Source organism: Stylophora pistillata, chromosome 7, assembly GCF_964205215.1.
Source record: "Stylophora pistillata chromosome 7, jaStyPist1.2, whole genome shotgun sequence".
Taxonomy (NCBI): domain Eukaryota; kingdom Metazoa; phylum Cnidaria; class Anthozoa; order Scleractinia; family Pocilloporidae; genus Stylophora; species Stylophora pistillata.
The window spans coordinates 18425645-18446884 of NC_142525.1; the positions used below are offsets into that span (position 1 = coordinate 18425645).

At 38.5% G+C, this 21240-nt stretch overlaps 1 protein-coding gene across 1 annotated transcript; it reads right to left on the reverse strand.

Annotated features, from left to right (window-relative positions):
• Positions 1–104: 104 nt before the first annotated feature.
• LOC111334637 (importin subunit alpha-3) lies at positions 105–21165 on the reverse strand. Its single transcript, XM_022940435.2, has 24 exons — positions 21004–21165; positions 18671–18715; positions 17896–17973; positions 15452–15478; positions 15051–15103; positions 14222–14269; positions 13390–13437; positions 12317–12402; positions 11105–11191; positions 10238–10320; positions 9949–10035; positions 9686–9730; positions 9091–9153; positions 8509–8577; positions 8227–8283; positions 7668–7739; positions 7094–7147; positions 5701–5751; positions 5448–5519; positions 4792–4860; positions 4148–4189; positions 3772–3823; positions 2163–2254; positions 105–1112 (listed from the first exon to the last, which is right to left on the reverse strand). The coding sequence occupies exons 1-24, from the start codon at positions 21064–21066 to the stop codon at positions 1011–1013; spliced, it is 1545 nt and encodes a 514-aa protein (XP_022796170.1). The 5' UTR covers positions 21067–21165; the 3' UTR covers positions 105–1010.
• Positions 21166–21240: the final 75 nt, after the last annotated feature.

Genomic DNA, 21240 nt, shown 5'->3' on the forward strand with positions numbered 1-21240 from the left:
TCAATATCCGCTATCACCATTCGAGTAAGTTTTGACGGTCATCTATTGTTCTCTTTCAGGGTCTCTGTCACAGCAAGTTGGTTAGAAAGAAACGAAACTCAACGCGTGGGAAAATGGTAAAATTTACTAATAAAATTCGGTACTATACAATGATCCATCTTTCGTAGAATTACAAAACATATTCCAGTAAATTTATCATAAGAATAAGATAAAAGACAGCGAGGACGGGAAAACTTCTCCCTCTAAAACCACACAAAATTACAAAACAACGGTGGTTAAACATATTAGCATTTTGGCATTTCTAAATCTATACAAAACAAATCAAGTGGAAAATTTAAAAAGTACGGGAAAATAATCGTCCACCGCAACATCCACTTTGATTCTTCCAGAGCTAAACAAGAAAGAATCTAATCCTATACAAGATGATTCCTTCTAATTTCACTTGTTAGCGTGGCAATCTTGAACCTTACACTAAATACATATGGATGCAATTCTTTAAAAAATCCTTTAGTTAGCCTTATTTACTCTGCTTCCTTTTACCATTAACAAGGTAGTAAGAGTAATATCATCTGCCGATGATTCCAACACATTCCAATTGGGCATCACCCTGTTGCTTGGACCCGGCTGGAAAGTCAGGCGGCGGCGGCGGACTACAGTTAGTACCCGACCATATGCTGACAAGGTGAAAGTCTACTAATTACATTTATATTTTAGTGAAACAGTCTCCTGGCTCGTGATTAGGCGGCAGAGTTACGGCAGGAGACAATTCCATATTTCACGCACTCCCTCGCAAGCTCTCTCCGTTCATTCACTTATTTCGAAACTGATCTCTCTCTGTTATGATTTGTTTGTTCGCTCGCACTCTCGCGCGTTTTCTCGCTCGCACTCTCGCGCGTATTCTCGCACGCTCGCTCACACGCACGCATGTCCGCACGCACGCACCCAAGTCGACTACTTTCACGACTTCTTTCTCTTGGGAAGATTTCAATTACAAGATTGACAATCACTTCTCAGCAGAATTTGAAGCCACCGGGAGGGACGTTATCTTTAGCTTGAAACTCGAACTGGCCATCCACTTCTGTTGGAGCTAAATCTTCGTCACCGTTATCACCCTGTACATATAAAAACAGCAGCATCAACGATTTTGTACAAGTCGACAAACCACGCGCAGCCCAAAAACAGTACAAACAATGAAAGCGTAAAAAAACGCGTATAAAATGGGCGACACAAGCAGCCAGGCACTCTATTGACAACGTGAGAGTAGGTAACTGGCAATGACAACTACAGATTAAGAAGAGATTCAAATCTGAGAATGGCTGAAGGTATACAAGTAACTCTTTTTTTTTTTTTTTAAATTACGGACAGTACTTTCCACTGTGTCTAATGTCTACACGGTTGTTTCACGGTGCTTTAACACCTTAGAAATTTACCGGAATGCCACCGGTATCGTCATTGCTTATGCATAGCGAGTCGATTCAATCAGTAACAAGCTAGCAACCAAGGTCTAGAAGTCACAAGGCAAAACAATAAACCACATGCTGAGAACCACAGAGCAAATCAAATCTGACGCTATAAGCTTTACATTCAATCCGCGTTTGTTCTGCCAAGCGTGTTACAATAAGAGCTTCACTGAACCGCAAATACAGATCGAAAAATGCAAGAAATAAACGCAACTCCCACTTCCAGAGAATTTTTTTAAAATTTTCGGGACAACAGACTTTCCCGTTTAATGAATAGTCATTTGTGCTTAACTCAGTGTAATATCAAATTAACTATTCTTTGTGCCTAGTTTCGTGCATGAGTAACTCAATGTATGACAAAATAGCAGCTCGGCAGCCAAGCCTTTACCAGTTAACGGAAGTAAAAAGGACACTACTAGACTTGTAATCCCGCTGTATCAGGGTTTCAAGAGAGCTCTGCTTCAGTTTTAGACCTTTTTAAAACGATCAAGACTGACAAATGACTATCACATGAGGGCATGATGAGCACCACTTTTCCTTTTCTACTGTTTTCACTGCCTAGTGACACTCATGCGAGAGGAACAAAGTCTGTAGCGAAAATTTACAAGGAGCAGGACACGTGTTACAAAAGTGGCGTCTGGTCAATTAGTGATACACCAGAACAATCCGAGTCTTATTAAAAAGACAGAGAACATAACATACCTCATTTGAAAAGTATTGATCTATTATTCCAAAAGCAAGTTTGTAGATTTCTTCATTTTCGTGTTGCTGGAGGAATTCAATCTTATCCAAACCTGAAATAAGACAAATCAAAAGAATTTGAGGCCCTGCTTCGGTTTTCCGAGATAAGTCCGACTTCCAGGTAGGAACACTCGGTGGGCTAACATAGATAGTGCATGGCACCTCGCTTACTCAGCCCCTGTACTAACACCTACAGTGTTCATGGCACCTCGCTATCTTTGTCCCCGTGCCAAGATGTATAGTGCATGGCACCTCGTTATCTTTGTCCCCGTGCCAACATGTATAGTGCATGGCACCTCGCTATCTTTGTCCCCGTGCCAACATGTATAGTGCATGGCACCTCGCTTACTCAGCCCCTGTACTAACACCTACAGTGTTCATGGCACCTTGCTATCTTAATCCCTGTGCCAACATGTATAGTGCATGGCACCTCGCTTACTCAGCCCCTGCACTAACACCTACAGTGTTCATGGCGCCTTGCTATCTTGTTCCCAGTGCCAACATGTACAGCGCAGGGCACCTCACTATCATCGCTCCTTTTCTGCCACGCTCTTGGTCGGTAAAGATAAGTGAAAAATTGGGGAGCGTGAATCGACAGAGTCATTGCTGTCCTTTTACCACACGTTCTTTCTCTCGCTCGCTTGCTTTTTCGCCTAGCCTCGCGAAACGAAGGAAACAAAGTCTTCAATCAAGACTACAGAGGGAGGGGTCTTTCTGAGGTATTAGTAATAATTTTCACAATCACTTAACTACGTGAAAACGGTGGCTACTGTTCCGCGAAGCAGTGAATTATTTCGTGAGGACCTTTAATTTTATACCGCGAATTTAAGTAAAACTGAAGTACGTATGCTCCTCAAAAGCTAACCGTTTACCTTCTTCCCAAACGGGACCTATCAAAAGGGATAGACAACTTTTGAGATCTGTAGCATTTAGCCACGTCTACGAAACAAGATATTTTAAGTGACCTTGTGATCTAAGGACACAGGTTTAATCCATTTTGTCGACGAAATTCCGCCAAAGACCCAAACTGTTCCTAAATTCCTACTTAGAGTCCTTTAAGATCAAACCAATCAGACCCTGTTTCATTCTCTCGAAGTCACAACAAAAAGTGAAAATAGCAGGACTTTAAGTAATGCTTCATAAGTATATGCGCCACAATATTGCTCCTTTAAAGTATAAGTTCGTTGTTATGTCTTATTCCAGACAATGGATGCTAAGAAGTGTAGAGGAATTCCTTTCCTTGCGTCAGGGCCACAAATTGTGTTTAAAATCATTTCAGTACTTGGCCTCCACTGCCGATCAAGTTTGAATGTTAATAGCTGGAAAGTTGGGTAGATAACTTTTCATTCTTCCCACGTCAGAGGGACCAAAAATAAATCTGTAGTCATTACTTTTTTGACACGTCAACTGGGAAAATTATGAGAAATGTTTGGTAGACAGTAGGAAGAATTTACATTTAGATCAGTCTTAAAATTAAAAGAATTCATCATAAAATTACAAACCTTGACTCTTCCTTGAATTGTTGTTTGTTACTGTAATTTGTAACTACGCTTTACATAGATATACCAACCTCCTGCTTCTTCAATAATGGTTGCAATTGCGTCAGCCCTGTCCCCTGCCATCTGCAACAACGTGACAACAAATTCAGTGCAAAGATTGCTCCGTACAAAACTCTTTTTTGACCTTGTCCTGCCAGTAGACGTGACCATGTATCCTGTATATCCTTTAACACGCAGGAAACGATGACGGAAGAACGCAATTTCGTTTAACAAGAAAACGTTACTTAACATGTTAAAAGACCTTTTCATTTTAACATCCCACAAAGTTGGTTGTGACAGTCCGTTCTCGGAAACTGAATCAGCACGGTATAAAACGAAAAATCACGGTGAGTCTTAAGTCTAATACTTTGCGTCTGCTATGAAATGTGACAGAGAAAAGCTTCTCACCTTTAAGATATTATTTAGACCATCCAACACAATCTGAACGACCTAATATTATAAAGCGTGTCACCGTTAATACAATATTCGCGATCGGTAGTGCTAGTGAAACTTTCATTTGTCAGTACAGTTGCACAACTTTGAAAAAAAACCTCTTTTCTACATCGAAGGACCCTAACGGTTAGTCGTGAAAAGAAAAGAAGATTGAAGTCAGAAACGATGTGGCTGTCGAAAACAGCTTCCATTCAGCCTGGACCACCAGAAAGTACCTAATCATTTTGGAAAGTGTTGTTGTGTTGTGCAGGTTTTTAACAAACATAGCTGACAAAAGACTAGACTCCGTGGCGGCAACACCTAATTTTCTTTATCTTTAGGAGTTTGCATTGTTTTCAGTAGATTTTGGTGATCTCCGATACTTTAAACGCGTTACTTCTCAGAACTGAGTCAGTTGAAATTTTTTACCCATTCTGAGCTAGCTACCTCGAGAGTCCTAGCGGACAAAAAGAATGTGCGCGAGCCTTGTGCACTAATCAGCGGACTTATTAAAAGCACGGAGTAAAGGAGCGAAGGAATGAATTTCACGTTTGTATGGCAAAGCATGCAGACCTTTCGTCGTTAAGGACGGGCGCCAATAACATGTTTACCTCTCTTACCTGAGTATCCATGCAATCCAACAGCTTGCAGAATGGAGGAATCGCACCACAGTTTACAAGGACTGCTACCTATACTCAAACAAAACAGTACAAGACTCTCTTTTATTATCATGTGTTCTGATTGGCAACCCGAGCGGGCCCATATTGCCTGCTCGGGATTGCCAGGAAATGCTTTGACCCCACGCAAGGAAAGAAAACGAGATTTAATTACCTCTTCATTACACCTAATTTGAAATCGCAGAATTCAGTCGCTCAATAAAAGTATTTTTAGTCGGTACAAATATTTTATTGATCCTGTATATGGTTGAGATGGTTCGAAAAAAGTTGCATAATTGTCTCTCATTTTCCTGCACTTTGATTGATTTCTTAAAAACAAGCCTTGAAATTTGATTAGTTGTTGTGTTTTAGTAAAGCTGTCTCTTTGGCAGGTAAAAAAGATGCGATTTAGAGCATATAATGGTGCGATTTGTGAATAAATCGCACCAGTGAGAGCCAATCATATTGAAAGGATATCAAGTGATTTCACAATGGATGTAATGGGTGTGGAAATATGTTACTGTCACGGATCACAAACATAAGCATCAGTACAGAGGCTTGGGGTACCTGTGCCATGGGCACAACAACTTCGCAAATTTGTAAAGGCAGTAAATGTTCACCTGCTGAGGGTTGCCGCTGACTGTAAAATTACTAATCGCCCATGCAGCCTCCTTCTGCGTCAGAAATTCGCCCTACAAATTCAAGGAAGAACGAGAAACTTGGATATCAATCGAATGTGTCAAGTTACTTCCACAAATCATCCTAAATAAATGAAATATGCGTGGAATGTAGAGAAAAAAAGATAAAAATTAATTTAAATTGCAGTTCTAGTTTTAAATGGCAGAGTCATTACATCTAGAACATCATAGTTACCGTTTCCAACGTTTGAATAATCAGTGGTACAAGCCCTGCATTAATAATTTCCTGAAATTCACAAACAGCAAGTCGATTAAATAACTAAATATATAAATAATTTAGCAATGGCCATTCCACTGAGTGGCTCTTCTTGTCCACTGTTGGTTTTTGCGGAGGGATGAAGACCGGAGGTCCCGGAGAAAAACCCTCAGAGCAAGGACGACAACCAACAACAAACTCCACCCACGTGTGACGTCAGGTCCGGGAATCGCACACGGGCCACAGCGCCATCCCTGCTCCCCAAAAGTCACTAAAATACCAAATCAGTCAATGCAATGGAAAAAACGTTTTCCTGAACAATAAAACATCGAACATTTCACATAAAACAATAAATTCTAACGGTGAAGTCTGATCGTCCGGGTGAGTGTAGTCCTAGGAAAGGCTGTTGTAGTAGTGGTGACTAACGTTTCGACAACCTGAGCGGAAATCAATATCAGATTGATACAAGTCCGGTTCGCGTAAAGTGATTGGTCAGTTTACCTGTAATGTTAATGGCTACAAGACCCGAGTAGTGTAAGTCGGACTGATGTAAAATGTCATGGATAAGTCGTTTGTTGACATCTGTTGAGGGAAGTCTGTTCTAAGTTAATTGAATGGACTAGCTTTGCAGAGTTAGTCGTTGAAAAGAGGTAGTGCCGTAGGTTAGGCACTCGGCAGAGTCCTGGGCAATATCGTGGTTTGTAAGTCGATGATATTCCACATTGTGAATGTTGACATCAACATATCTCGTTGCTCGCTTGTGTTCAGTCAGTGTTGTTGAGAGGTTTGTGCTACTCTCTCCGATGTAGGAGGCTTAGCAGTTAATCTTATAAACCGCTGCCTGTCTGTTCTTCGGTTCGCCCTGTATTTGACATTGGTCAGCTCCTGGCGCAGTGTAGTGATGGGTTTGTGAGCAACGCGGATATTAGAGCGGGAGGGGTGTAGAATGCACGAGTTGCACTATCGCCTTTGTTTCAGTAATTATTGTGCGTCACCGACTTCTGCTCAGGTTGTCGAAACGTCAGTCATCTCTATCGACCACTATCCTTACCAGGACTAATCTCAACTGGATGATAAGACTACACGATCAAAATGTAACCCTGCGTTCAAACCATTTATTGCAATAAATCCTAAGAGGGCCTATACACCATACAATAAGTGCTAGTACAAAATATAAGACCTCACCCGCTGCCTGTTCAGTCTAGCAAATTTTCATCAACTTGTTTCGTCAAATTACCATCACGCTCAGTACACCTAACGTTCTTCCTTTCCACCCAATCAAAAAAGGTCCAGTAACTCTGAAGTACCTTTTTTTTGTTGCCACATCATCGAACACTGATTACTATATAAATCGTCGACTTAAGTTATCTACCTGAACTTGCGTCTGGTTACCAGCTGTTATGTTGGACAAAAACCAAACTGCCTCCTATTCAATACAACAAATGATCGCGAGGTTTGTTTAGATGAAAAAATTTAACCAAGGCTATGACTTTATAACAATGGCGCACATTTGTGAGAAATAGTTGTAAAGGTAACATAGCTTCATCTTATTGGTAGGTGGGGGGGGATCTCTAAAGTAATGTACCCTCGACTGCGTCTCTGGTTTTCATGTTTGATTTCCAACCCAAAGAATCTGGACAAGGTTACGAAAACACAGAAAAAGTTCCTGTGGCTTAATTAAGTTAATCACAAGTTCCTACCAACAGTCTGTCTAGATTTGATCCTTGGTTTTTATTAAAATATAGTTAATTTCTTTACAGATGATTCCAAGTAAACAAAAACTAATATCCGAAAGGAGTCAATTGTAAATTGAATACAATATGCGTAATTTGACTATAGTTCAAATACGACTAGTTCAACGTTTTCAGACTAATTCATTAGTTCACCGTTTTCAGTCAGTGCACAAAAGCCATACCTCATGTATACAGTATAAATGCTTTTCTGACCTTTTTCACTTTCTCCTTGTGGTGATTAAGTAACGCTGGGAAGTGGCTCAGGGCGTCATGGTTTAGGACAACCTAACGAAGAAGAAAAAAAAGTGAGTATAAACAGTTGCCTTCACTGAGCGCAAATAGCCTCAGACGTATGTGCACGAACATTATTTGTCCGAGAAGCGAACTGTCTCGAGAGCGAAGGAAAAGGAGATAAAACAGCTTGGAGAAACAGATCAAAAACAGATCATACGAAACCATTTTCGAACCAAATAGATGCCACTATGTTTTCTATCCTTCAAACACTTACCTTGCTTAGATGGTGATGTTTTGGTCGTCCGTTTCATAGCTCCGCTACTTGACGCTCTTTGAGCAATAACTTAAAGGAAAAGCTTTTTGTGTTCTTTCGTAGAACTCAAACACCAGGGTTTGCAAATTGAGGAATGTCATCAAACGAATATCAATTAGGGCATTTCAGTCGCGTAATCCGATGAAAAAATCAGGCGCCACAATAAATATGTAATGCATTACATAAATGGTGCATAGGTCTAAGATGTTTCTACGAACAACTTACTTGGGTCTGATCATCGGTTCCAGTGACGATATTTCCCACTGCTCGTAATGCTGCAGTCTGGGAATACAGAGAGCGGACAGGCTCAGCGAAACACTTAAGCTTTATTAGCATTCACTTCGACAGCAAATTAAAGCAAACGACACAAATGCTGGTTTTTTTTTTTTTTTTTAATTTTCTTAAAATAAATATGTTTTAGTATTTATTTGCTGCAAGGTGAGGCTTGAGCTCTCGCCCGTAATTTTCTTCGCTTTTAAGTTAACGGTTGATGACGTTCTACCATACCTGCAGTTTAATTTCCCCGTGGCTTAACAGAGGTATAAGGGATGGAACAACTCCATTGTCAATAACTTCCTAAAAGTTAACCAAAAACAGTTAATCCTTATGTCAAACTAAATTGCGCTTCTCACACCTTCCCAAAATATAGTCGGAAAGAAATGCTTTCTACTTGTGGAAACCTCAAACGTTTTCGGCAATAAATGCTTCCGTAAATCTGATAATTTACCAGGAGGGGAAAGGGCGTGCGTTTATACCTTTGAGAAGACTGAGAGCGTCGATTTTGACCTGCACTGAACCCTGCACTACCTTTAGGGTAAGAAAAGATCCGTGCTTACGAGAGGAAACTCCTAACTGTTTATTAATGATATATAAACCGCGATTATGTAGGTCGAGAATGAGTGGAAACGAAAACTGACGTGTAACCAATGCACCATTCAAATGTGCTTTTCTAATTCCGTTGCTCATGACACAAACCTAGGTCTACAACTGATTTACTTACTGTTTTTTTTTTTTTTAATTATATTTACTTTCACTATTACTTTTTGTCGGTAGAAATGTAATCATTTCCATAAAGTTGATTACGTTCACCTGAATTTGGTGATTACCGCCATCTGTGAGATAAGACAATGCCCAGACTGTGTCAACTAAGATCTGAAATATTATTGAGCAGAAAAGGTCAGAAAAAGTTGTGACATCCATTGGCGCAACTTAATTACAGCCCAACTATAAACTAAAATGATAAATGCCAAAACCTGCTTTAAGCACAAAACCCTCGTTATCATTGACGACTGCCTGGTAGGAAAAGACTAGTAAAGCATCCTATGCTTAATCAAAGTCGACCATCAAAATCCTAGCTACGGTGGAGAATGGCATTGAAAGTGATTTTGTCACGAGATGTTGATATCTACAGAATAAAGCACCAAGCGAGTTGCAACTTAAATATCTTGATTCCACCCTAAAACAAAACTGAACAAAACTGGCAGGCAATTGAGGCATTTCAGCGGACTATTTTCATAATTAGCCTTTAATTCCCAAGATGTGGTTGTTAATTGTAGCTGTCAAATAGCTCTGCTGCAAAGCTTACATCTTCATCACTTCTGGGAGTTTAAGGGTTAAGTTATGAAGTGATTCTAACAAGAACTTCCCAAGGAGAGGAGCTGCCGAATTTTCAATATTTACTCACATTTAAATCTGGGTGATGAATGAGGAGAGCTAGTGCAGGAAGAACCTACAAAACAAGCACAACAGTTCATGTTGGGTAGTACAGTCAAGTTAATACAAAAAAGGGTTACCTATAAAGGCATTGAATAAAATCATAAGCGAGCTGGGAGACTGCAACGCAACTTGACGTCACATGAATCCGTTTAAATTGGAATTTTAAGTGAGTTACACTGAACAAAACCATCCTACAGGATGGTTTTCTTTCCACTGCACAGGATAAGTTACCTCTTGAATTGTTTCCATTGGGGGTGGTGGTTCTTTGTTCCTACACAGATTAACAATCACCCATGTAACATTTCTCAAGAAACTGATCTGTAAATTTTAAAGAAAATATAAAATCATAAGAAAAACAAGGCACGTGGAGCTCCATGCAGATAAAAAAAACTACTACCACATTCCTTTGAATTTTTTTAAAATGTAAAGTAAAGTTGTTGACACATCAAAATGTAATAAGAACTAAATTTCACTTTAATGGCCAAATGTTGTTGCATCTTTTGAAACATTTAAAACTTACAGGAACATTTGGGTTAACAAACTTCAGCAGTGGTGCCACTACTCCATGTTGAATGACAAAATCTCTTAAAGTAGGACCATCACCTGGAATTTAAAAAAAAAAAACATGTTAAATCAAAGGAACAAAGTGTATCAATTTATGTTCCAGTTGAACTTTTTCGTTGGTTTCCATTTCTCTTCCAAACAAGTTTATTTTTTTTAATTTTCTCATGTCTCAAAAATTATAATAGCACATGCAATATATGGCAAGAACCATTCATAATCCATTGATAATCCATTGATAATCCTTTCATGTGATCCTTAAAAGAAAGTAATTACTTTTAAGCTATATCAGTGATTGGAAAAACCATCAGAAGCATTCAGTGTTCTGACCAAAGTTTGTCTCAGTTAGTCTCAGGTAACTTGGGGGATGTTAACTCAAACTCTTTCTGCTACATTTTCAACGATTGTTTTTGCCAACATTTGAGCTGTAATAACACACTTTGGATGTTATGAGAACATGAGGAAGGGTTGTAAATCATACGCCCAAGGCCAGTAATTTACAAAGTGGGTTAATACGCCAGCAAACAGATAGAAAGTGTGGTTGATTACGTTTTACATAAAATATACTGAGAACAGAACCTAATAAATTATATGATTTTCAATGGGTTTATTAGCACAAGAAGCAATAAGTTTTTTCATTGGTTTCCATTTTCCCGTTTTAAGGGAATTGTTAAGCCCAGTAGAGCTGGAGTTATCGATTTTTTGAGAAATCAGCAATTCAACATGGCATTGAATGATCGCTCACACAAAATGTGGCCACAAATTCACATTCTATTGAGTATAAAACGTTATGAAGTCTACAGCCTTTTTGTGCCCTAACTCTTACCGATAATGTTCCCTAGAGCCCAAACTGCTTGCTCACACACATTCTGATGTGGTGAACCAAGTAACTTCATGAAGTACTTTACAGCATCTAAAACAAGTGATTTACAAAACTGTCACTTTCAATCATTACATTTATCTTCAAATAGTTTGGTTAGGTTAAGTTAGGTTGGGTTAGGTTTCTCAAAAGGAATTAAACAGTACAAATAAGTTACACTTCATAAATTGCATCCAGTGTCCAGAAGTTTCACCTCAAATGCAATCATTGTTTTCTTAACAAAAATCCTCACACCCTCTTGAATAATGTAAAGAGCACACTATACAACTCCAATGCTGTGTAGTTATTCTTTCTTACCTTACAATGACAGGGTCCAGAATATAAATTAGACCCACAATGTATATGATACCGCAATTTCTGGCTGTTTACCTGCAGGTAATCTGTTGATTTTGCCTTAAACGTGTGTCACTGCGGGTAATAGGGAGGTGCGGGTTACGTGACAATTTTGAAATCTACTGTTAGTGGAATTGAAAAAATTCTCACCTACCTGCATTTCCACCTCTCAAATGAATTGTATTGAATTAAGAGTGCCACAAAGCGGCACGAAGACACGATGCAGACTTGAGTTTATTTCATGCACAATAAGTTGTGCGACGAACAAATTTTTATCAACACACGTGCAAACAAAACCTCGATGGTGACAAAAATAATCCAAGGGTATCCGACGCACCAGTAACAAATTTCCAGTTAACACTAGCTTGAGCTGAAGAGAATTTTCCCGTTTTAAGGGAATTGTTAAGCCCAGTAGAGCTGGAGTTATTGATTTTTTTGAGAAATCAGCAATTCAACATGGCATTGAATGATCGCTCACACAAAATGTGGCCACAAATTCACATTCTATTGAGTATAAAACGTTTTGGAGTCTACAGCCTTTTTGTACAAATTTTCTTTGCTTTTAAGGTGTGGGTTGTCCACCAGTGCGGGTAATCTGTTTACTTTTTTTCTCACCATATGCAATAATCAGTGGGTGCGAGATATCGGCCAGGGATTACAGTAATAGCCCCACTATGCATTAAGCAATAACTGCAACTGAGCCTCCACATATTTTAACCTACATGCATTTCTTAACATTTTCAGTTTTACCAAGTAAGCAGCCAGCTTATCTCCTAATTAAAGTTTAACAAACTTGAATGAATGTCTACTACTGTTCATACTCACCAGCTTTGACTACAGCCTTGGTTTGTTCTGATGTACCTGATGCTATGTTGGTTAAAGCCCATGCTGCTTCAAACTGAAGAGAAGGACTGCAAAGTGAAAAAAGGGGAGAAGGAAATCAACCACAGGGGTTTCAGTGACTTTTTTACCCAGGGGCTTCCAACTGACGAACAGATAGCTGTGACCTTGACATGGGCTTTACAAACCTTAACAAAACAGAATCAAAACAGACAAAGGCAAAAATTCTTTAGGCCAAGGCAGACTGCAGCTAAATCATTGAAACCTCTAATAACAATCATAAAATTACGTATTACTAAACAAGTGATAAACTTCCCAATACCACAAAAATCAAATGTGCCCTTATTATTATAAGCATTTAAAAGTACACATATATTATTTATTTTGTTGTAGTAAAAAGGGAATGGTATAGAACACTGACAGTGTCATTTAATTTAAAGATTAATAATACTGTACTGTTGATACATCCATAACTGTATCCGACTGTGTGTAGAAGTTAACCAAATAAAGCTGAGCACTCTAAGGCTGGCATACAGCACAGTGTCACATCCAAACCCATGAATAAAAGTTTCTTTTTTTTTTTTCAAAAAAACATCGAGAACCTGATTCAGAAAATAGGGAGTCTAATTTCACAGTAAATACGATTTATTTAAGAACCTTCCGAGGTTAACTTGAAAAAATCTAGGTTCTTGTGTGGTTTTTTTTTTTTTTTTTTTACTACATTGTGCTATTTTACCATAATAGTGCAATGTAATGCACAAAATATGCAACAGTATTACACTGTTGAACAGGGAAACAATCCAAATTTTGATTTTTTTCCTACTTTTTAGGCTGGACATTTTAAGCAGAGAACTTTTAGAATAATTATTTGTTGGTCATTAAGAACACTTATATAATGCTCAGATAAGGCCACAACTTATGTATTTCTAAAACTACTACCCAAAACTACATTATGTATTAAAAATGAAATGGGGGGGGGGGGGATGGTAAATCCCTTGTATTACTTGATGATTTAACACATGTTAAGTTTTTTTTTTTAATAAATATAAATAACTTACTTGTCGTCTCTTTCGAGGCATTTTACAAGAACTGGAAGAATGCCAGACCTAAATGTAGAGTGTAGAAATGAAAATGAAATGAGCATTTGACACATTTTAAATACTGGTAAAGTATTTATCCAGTGGGATTACATCACTCCGTAAAACTAGTAATTACTCACCGAAGGAAAATTTGTGCCCACTTTGTCAGCATACAATTCAACCTTCGCTAAAACATCCAGTGTGCAGACCATATTTTCACTCTTCTTTCGTAAATAAAACCATCTATCCTACTGGTGATAGCTTCTAACTACCGGAGCATGTCCCAACCCACACTAATGTGAGTATACCCGAGTTACAATTACCTTTCAATATCTGAAGGCTAATATTCATTTATACTGCTTTGCTGCCCCTTGTACAAGTAGGTAAATCTACCTGCTACGATGTACTTAAGTACTATTAACAACCTAACCACTGACAATTTAATCCTATGAATTTCCAAACATAATTTGCCTTCACAAACAGTTGGTGTCCATTTTTACAAACATAATGGAAGAGGAGAAGGCATTTTACATCCAAATACAGTAAAAATAACATTTCCTGTTTCCAGTGTTGTCCTTGATCACAAGTTAACAAACCAACACTATTTGTTTAGACAGAGGACAGGATCTCCGAGTCATGTCATTTTAACACATGTAAACAAGTGGTTATCCTAATCAATACCAACAGAATGTGCCCACTATATTATGGAAACAATTCAACTTGTCAAACATGGAACATACATTATAATAATTTTCCTACCCTTGAATTTTCAGGTTTTAATAATAACAAAAACTAACACCTTTAAACTTACTCTATCAGTTCATCAATAGGAGGATTGCGATCCTTAGAAAGTAGTTTCCTAATGAAAAATTTGGAAAGGTATTTATACAAAGCATATATATACCGGTTTCCAAAGCAAGAAATCATCATCCAAAGCTTAAAAATACCAGCTACACAACACAGTCTTCTGGAACATTGGAGGCAGACATAAACATACTAATTCAAAGAAATAACAACAGCCCTCAATGCAACCAATCATTTTGTTGGCGGCAATAGATTTAAAAAATCTCCCAGATTCTGCCAACTCAAACTCAAAATTATATTAAACCCATTTGAAGCTCACAGTATCAGGGCTTGACACTAACTTTTCAAGTTACTAGCCAAGCGGCTAGTAACAACTTAGATGATACAACAGATAGATAGACGTTTATGATAGATAGATAGACGTTTATTGAGAAGAATACCTTAATAGCAGCTGGAAGCTGAATTGCAAAGGTGTACAAATTATGTAATAGAACTATACTATAAAATCAAACCTAAAAGGGAACTAATTTACATATACAATTGTAATAAATGTTAGTTAAAAATTAATGTCTTGCGCTTGCCGGAATGAAAGTATCTCTGAACCGATTTGTTTTAAAGGAAACTCTAAATGGTCTGCAACAATTTCAGTTTGTTTACTTAGCCAAACTGGCTAGTGGAAATCGAAAATCACTAGCCAAAACTGAATTTCTACTAGTCTGTGGCTAATTGGCTGCTGTAAAAGTCAAGCTCTAAGTATTTTAAATTTCACAGGCTGCCCTTGAAATCAAAGTTGCTGGAACCTCTACAAGAAACAACACACTATATGAAATACATACCTAGCTGCTTGTACAGCACCAAGTTGCTCTTTGGGGTCTTGACTACTTGCATTCTAGACAAGATAAAGTACACACAAACATTATTATACAACAAAGTTATAGTGTTTGTTTAACAAAGAAATGTAAGTCACTTGATAAACATGTGGTAGTAGAAAGGTTAAGGGGAACTCCAGACTATATGAATGAGGCAAACCAATTACATGGTGAAGTAAAGCAAAATCAAACCAATCACACATTGCTTTCCACACCTTATTGAAAATTGTTCTGATGACCACAAATAAACCATGAACACTACTTTTTTAGCAAATATTAAGCCAAAAGTAATAATCAACAAGCAAGCCTCGCACTGAAGTACATGTACATTACATTACTTTTGTATCTGGCAAGCAACAAAAACTTACCACAACAATACTCTGTAGACTCTTTCCCTATTAAAACAAAAGATATATATATTGGAAAGACAGACAGACGGATGGATACATGGAAGGATGGAGGGATGAAAAAATGAATGGATGCATGGATACATGTGTGAAAGGATGGATAAAGGATTGAAAGGATATCAGGATGGAAGGATATCAGGACGGGAGGATATCAGGATGGGAGGATATCAGGACGGAAGGATATCAGGACGGAAGGATCTCAGGACGGGAGGATATCACGATGGAAGGATATCAGGATGGGAGGATATCCGGATGGGAGGATATCAGGATGGGAGGATATCAGGATGGGGATATCAGGACGGAAGAATATTAGGACGGAAGGATATCAGGATGGAAGGATATCAGGATGGAAGGATATCAGGATGGGAGCATATCAGAATGGAAGGATATCAGGATGGGAGGATATCAGGATGGGAGGATATCAGGATGGGAGGATATCACGATGGAAGGATATCATGACGGGAGGATATCAGGACGGGAGGATATCACGATGGAAGGATATCATGATGGGAGGATATCAGGACGGGAGGATATCAGGACGGGAGGATATCAGGATGGAAGGATATCAGGATGGAAGGATATCAGGATGGAAGGATATCAGGATGGGAGGATATCAGGATGGGAGGATATAAGGATGGAAGGATATTAGGATGGGAGGATATCAGGATGGAAGGATATCAGGATGGGAGGATATCAGGACGGGAGGATATTAGGATGGGAGGATATCAGGATGGAAGGATATTAGGATGGGAGGATATCAGGATGGAAGGATATTAGGATGGAAGGATATCAGGGTGGGAGGATATCAGGATGGATGGATGGAACCCTTTATTTAAATAAGGCATTTTATCAAATTAAAATATACAGCGATATTAAAATTTGGTTTACATAAAATCCGTACGCAATACAAGTTATATATTTACAATTAGAAAGCTTAATGTTCTAGAACTAGCTTTGCTGGTGGTGATAGTAATAGTCCAGCTTACCCATAAACTTTTTTAGCAACGTTTCTTCCTTTAAACTGTTTGGCAAATCATTCCAGATTCTTGCTCCGGTAAATGCAAAACTGTTTCAGTAAAAATCTGTGTGACTTTTAGGGAGCGCAAGATTCATTCTGAAAGATCGCAGTCCATAATAATGAAAAGAGGCGCTATGGGTAAACATTTCAGACAGGTACAGGGGAGTGAGAGCATTTAGTATTTTAAACATCAAAATGGCTTTTTGACGTTTTCTCATTGTTTCTAATGTCATCCAGCCTAATTTACAGAGAACATCACTAGATCTCTGCAAACAGGAAGCACCAGTTATTATTTGCGCTGCACAGTTTTGGAGCTTTTGCAAATTAACAATCTATGCAGTAAATGGTTTGAACCCGGGGGTAACATGTGAAGGTGTAGTCTGATCGTCCGGGTGAGTGTAGTCCTGAGAACAATCTATGTTAATTTGGATGGAAGGATATCAGGATGGAACGATATCAGGATGGAAGTATATCAGGGTGGGAGGATATCAGGGTGGGAGGATATCAGGGTGGGAGGATATCAGGGTGGGTGGATATCAGGATGGAAGAATATCGGGATGGAAGGATATCGGGATGGGAGGATATCAGGATGGGAGGAGATCAGGATGGAAGGATATCGGGATGGGAGGATATCAGGACAGGAGGATATCAGGATGGAAGGATATCAGGATGGAAGAATATTGGGATGGAAGGATATCAGGATGGAAGGATATCGGGATGGAAGGATATCAGGATGGAAGGATATCAGGATGGGAGGATATCAGGATGGAAGGATATCAGGATGGGAGGATATCAGGATGGGAGGATATCAGGATGGGAGGATATCAGGATGGAAGGATATCAGGATGGAAGGATATCAGGATGGAAGGATATCAGGATGGAAGGATATCAGGATGGAAGGATATCAAGATAGAAGGAGGGATGGATGGGTGGGTGGCAGGAGGCATAGAAGGATGGGTGGGTGGCAAGATGGATGAAGGGATGGAAGGATGGGTGGAGGGATGGAAGGATGGGTGGAGGGATGGATGGGTGGAGGGATGGATGAATGGGTGGAGGGATGGAAAGATGGGTGGAGAGATGGATGGATGGGTGGTGGGATAGATGGAGGGACGGAAGGTTGAATGAATGGGTGGAGGGATGGACCGTTGGAAGGGTGGATAACACAGACACTTACCAAGCTTCAACAGCCTACAAACTACTTTTAAACAAAGCCACTGCAACTCCGGTATGACCAATAGCCATTTGCAATAGAAAAACTATGATCAGATTATGATTGACAAATTTGAATTTTCAACCAACTTTTCACCCATAGATGTTTCCTTTACCCTGCGTAATCCTTCCAAACCCCTGATATAATAAATAACAACTCTAGGAGCTATGTATTAACCTGTAGGTGGTCCTCTTTATCATCCACAATATCTTGGGGAACATTCCTTTTCTTTTGAACACAATCATCTCTTTTGGCCTTTTATTGATGGAAATTAAACAGCAAATTAAGGTTACGTACTGTTTTACATAACAGCCATTAACAAAGCAAAGGAGTTCTAATTTGTAGCTCTCCAAAGCAATGAGGTCAAGCTCAGAAACTTGTAAAAACCAGAATTGTTCATGATAAGTTATTGTGTTTCATGCAAAAAGCCCATCAGACACTCAACTGTAATAATATGACAGCCATCTTTATCAGAAAGAGAGAAACAAAGGGAAATGTAGGAATTTGAACAAAATTGGTCACAAGTGAATGTCTGAGACTGTTGCATGTAAGTTACCTAATAGAATGTTAACATTTTTGTGTAAGAACAAATTATTCACTGTACAGGCATTACCACATAAGAAGTAATATCCTAAATTCAACTTGACTGCAAGTTTTGGGCAACACATATCTCTACACTCTATAAATTCAATTGTTTTTAAAACTTCTTCAGAGTCAAGTTTCAGAACAAAAGAAGTAAACATAATAATAAAAAAAAAACATTTAGCTGTGCTTGCTAAGTCTCAACACCCTAACAAAAAAGTTACCTGCTGCTCTGGTGTGTATTGCCACTGTCACACAGTAAATGTGCAAAATATGAAAACTAGAAATAAAATTACTCTCTACATTGTCAAGAGCATTAAGTAGTGATGAGAGAAAGTGAGTGCACTTAAAAACAAATGCTACAAGAAACCTTTCTCAGCTCTATTGTGACCTCATTCCTCCTTTGTCTTAATGCCTGAAAAAAAAAAAAAAAAAGAAAAGAAAAAGACAGGCATTTCATGTTAAGAACTATTTGTAACAATTATACCTCATTATATTTGTAACAATCATACTTCATTTTTTTTTTAAACTGTACATATCTTATTGTAATCATTTTTATTTTCCTTTGGTTTCATCATTCTTTGTAATAATATACTGTAGCTAGATCATTAGCAGGCAAAGAGCCACCTTGTGGAAGTACCACTAATAAAGTCGTTATTATCATTATTATGAGAAAACTGTTGCATAACAATAAAAAATGATAAGCACTTGTACTAGTTCCATTCAAATTCGCTCCCTGCCTGCTGACTCTGACGTGCACCCCTTTTCTTTGCAAGAAATAATGATAGTAAAGAGAGCATATTGTGTACAGTTATAGTTTCTTACATGTACACACACTTTACTATCATTCTTTCTGATCATCTTTAAAGATATGTCTATGCAAACTTTTAAATCCAGAAAACAGACTAGCTCCTAGTTATGACCTTGGAAAGTTATAATTCAAGAGCAGTTTTTGTTGAAAACAATGTGAACATCATGATGCTGTCCTACTGCACTCCTCACAAGAACTATCTTGTTGACAGCTTGATCAAGTAAATCCTTGTAATCTACAATGCAATATCCTTTCAAATCAGTGATAGCAGAGGCAAACAAGGATATGCAAAGAAGGAGAGAACAGGTGAATAGAAAAAAAAACTATGAATCTGAAGCTTCTTGTAACTTTTTAAGCATGCAAATTTTTCGAAAGCTTACAATATCACACAACTGATCAACACTATGGAAGTCCCTTACAATTATGCTGACATGCTCACACAAATCGGATGGCATGGTGTAGTTGCACGTGCCATAGCTATGCAGAGACTTTCTTTTTTAATACAGCTACTGATTGGTTTCAAAGCAAAAATATCTCCCCAAAAAAGGTGAAAAAGAGTCCAAAATAGCACCTTTTGAGTGACTTACTATTGCAAACTATTATTGTTGGCCTGGGCAATATGACTGCCATTTGAAAAAAAGCAGAGAAGGGCTCTAATGTCATTTGCTTTTCAGCAAAGCTCAAATTTTGCGAGGCAAAATACTTGTTTGATTCAAAAGTTGGAAGTGTGATCATTTCAATATCTTTTTATACACTCATTAACAAGACTTAAAACTGCACTTGACTATGCACCAAGATTCATTAACATAACCTTGCAAGATCACCACATTGCTCCTGTTCCATTAAAGATTCACCATGGACAAAACAGATTATTGAAAGTTCCCTCCACATCAGGACAGGTTTGTTTAACAGAGCTTCAACTTTCAACCTTTCAAGCTGAATCTTCAAGCAATGAACGAAACTTAAAACAAACTGCTGTATCTCTTCTGGCGCAATAACCATTCCCCCATAAGACATTAACAAATGACTATCCAATCGCCTATTCAGTAAAAAAATTTTTAAGAAAGCCACTGTTCCTTACCAAAAGATGCCAGATAAGATTGGCTACAAGTACAGGTTGGTATTCAAACCAAAAACAAAGCAATCAAAAGGAAAGAATAAGATAGGGAAAAGAGACATCACATGGTACTACCATTTACCGCTGGAAAAAAAGTTCCAATTAACAGTCCACAAATGCTTCCTGAAAGACCATGCATTTAAACAACATCTACAACAGATACAATCTAACAATCAGCTACTTGTGCATCCCACATAAACACATCCCACATACATAAAAAAAAAGTGCTCGCAAAAGGAAAGATGTCATGAGACCAAACTGGCATACCAAGCAATCTTAGCGATAGAAAATTAACAACAGACTCGTACACAAGGCTAGCCACACATTTTAGGAACACCACTAAAACCATGAGAGACAAAACAGAAATGTCGCAAACACCTACGTTCACTTGAAAAAAAGGGAAACCCTTTAAAAAAAATGGAAAGTACTCAGTGAATGCCAACCATGCGAAAATATTAGCAAGGAATTTTAACCAGTGCCTTCATGTAAAATTTCTAACCACTTGTGGAAAAGATCTATGGAAGGAGGTACGTGTACACACCACTCAGTATATATATCAAGAAGGTGAAACGGGTGTAAACTCCTACTTCTCATAAGGTAGTAACAGTCAGTTATGTCCAGTATATCAAAAAACCCTCTTTGATGAGGAACCACTCACATGGCTAGAGTTACAACTTGTCATGAGTGAACACATGCTGCACGATGCAGCTGTCGCATGCCAACACTCATTCAAATTCACCCGCCAACAGTGAAACATTGAAAAAATATTACTCACCGATTGATCTTTGTCTTTGTTTTTGTAATACCTCTGCCTTGAATCTGTACTCTTAGTGGACATTGTGGCCGTTAGAATAATAAAACGCGAAGTCTTCACCGGCAGCGAAAATCCGCCATGAGTATCCCATACAATGTCTAAATTTGATTGCTACCAGCGCTGTAACGCATAGCCAAACCCAGAAATCAACTGACCGCATCTCAGCCGACTCAGCCTCATACCCAGTCGCACAGTCAG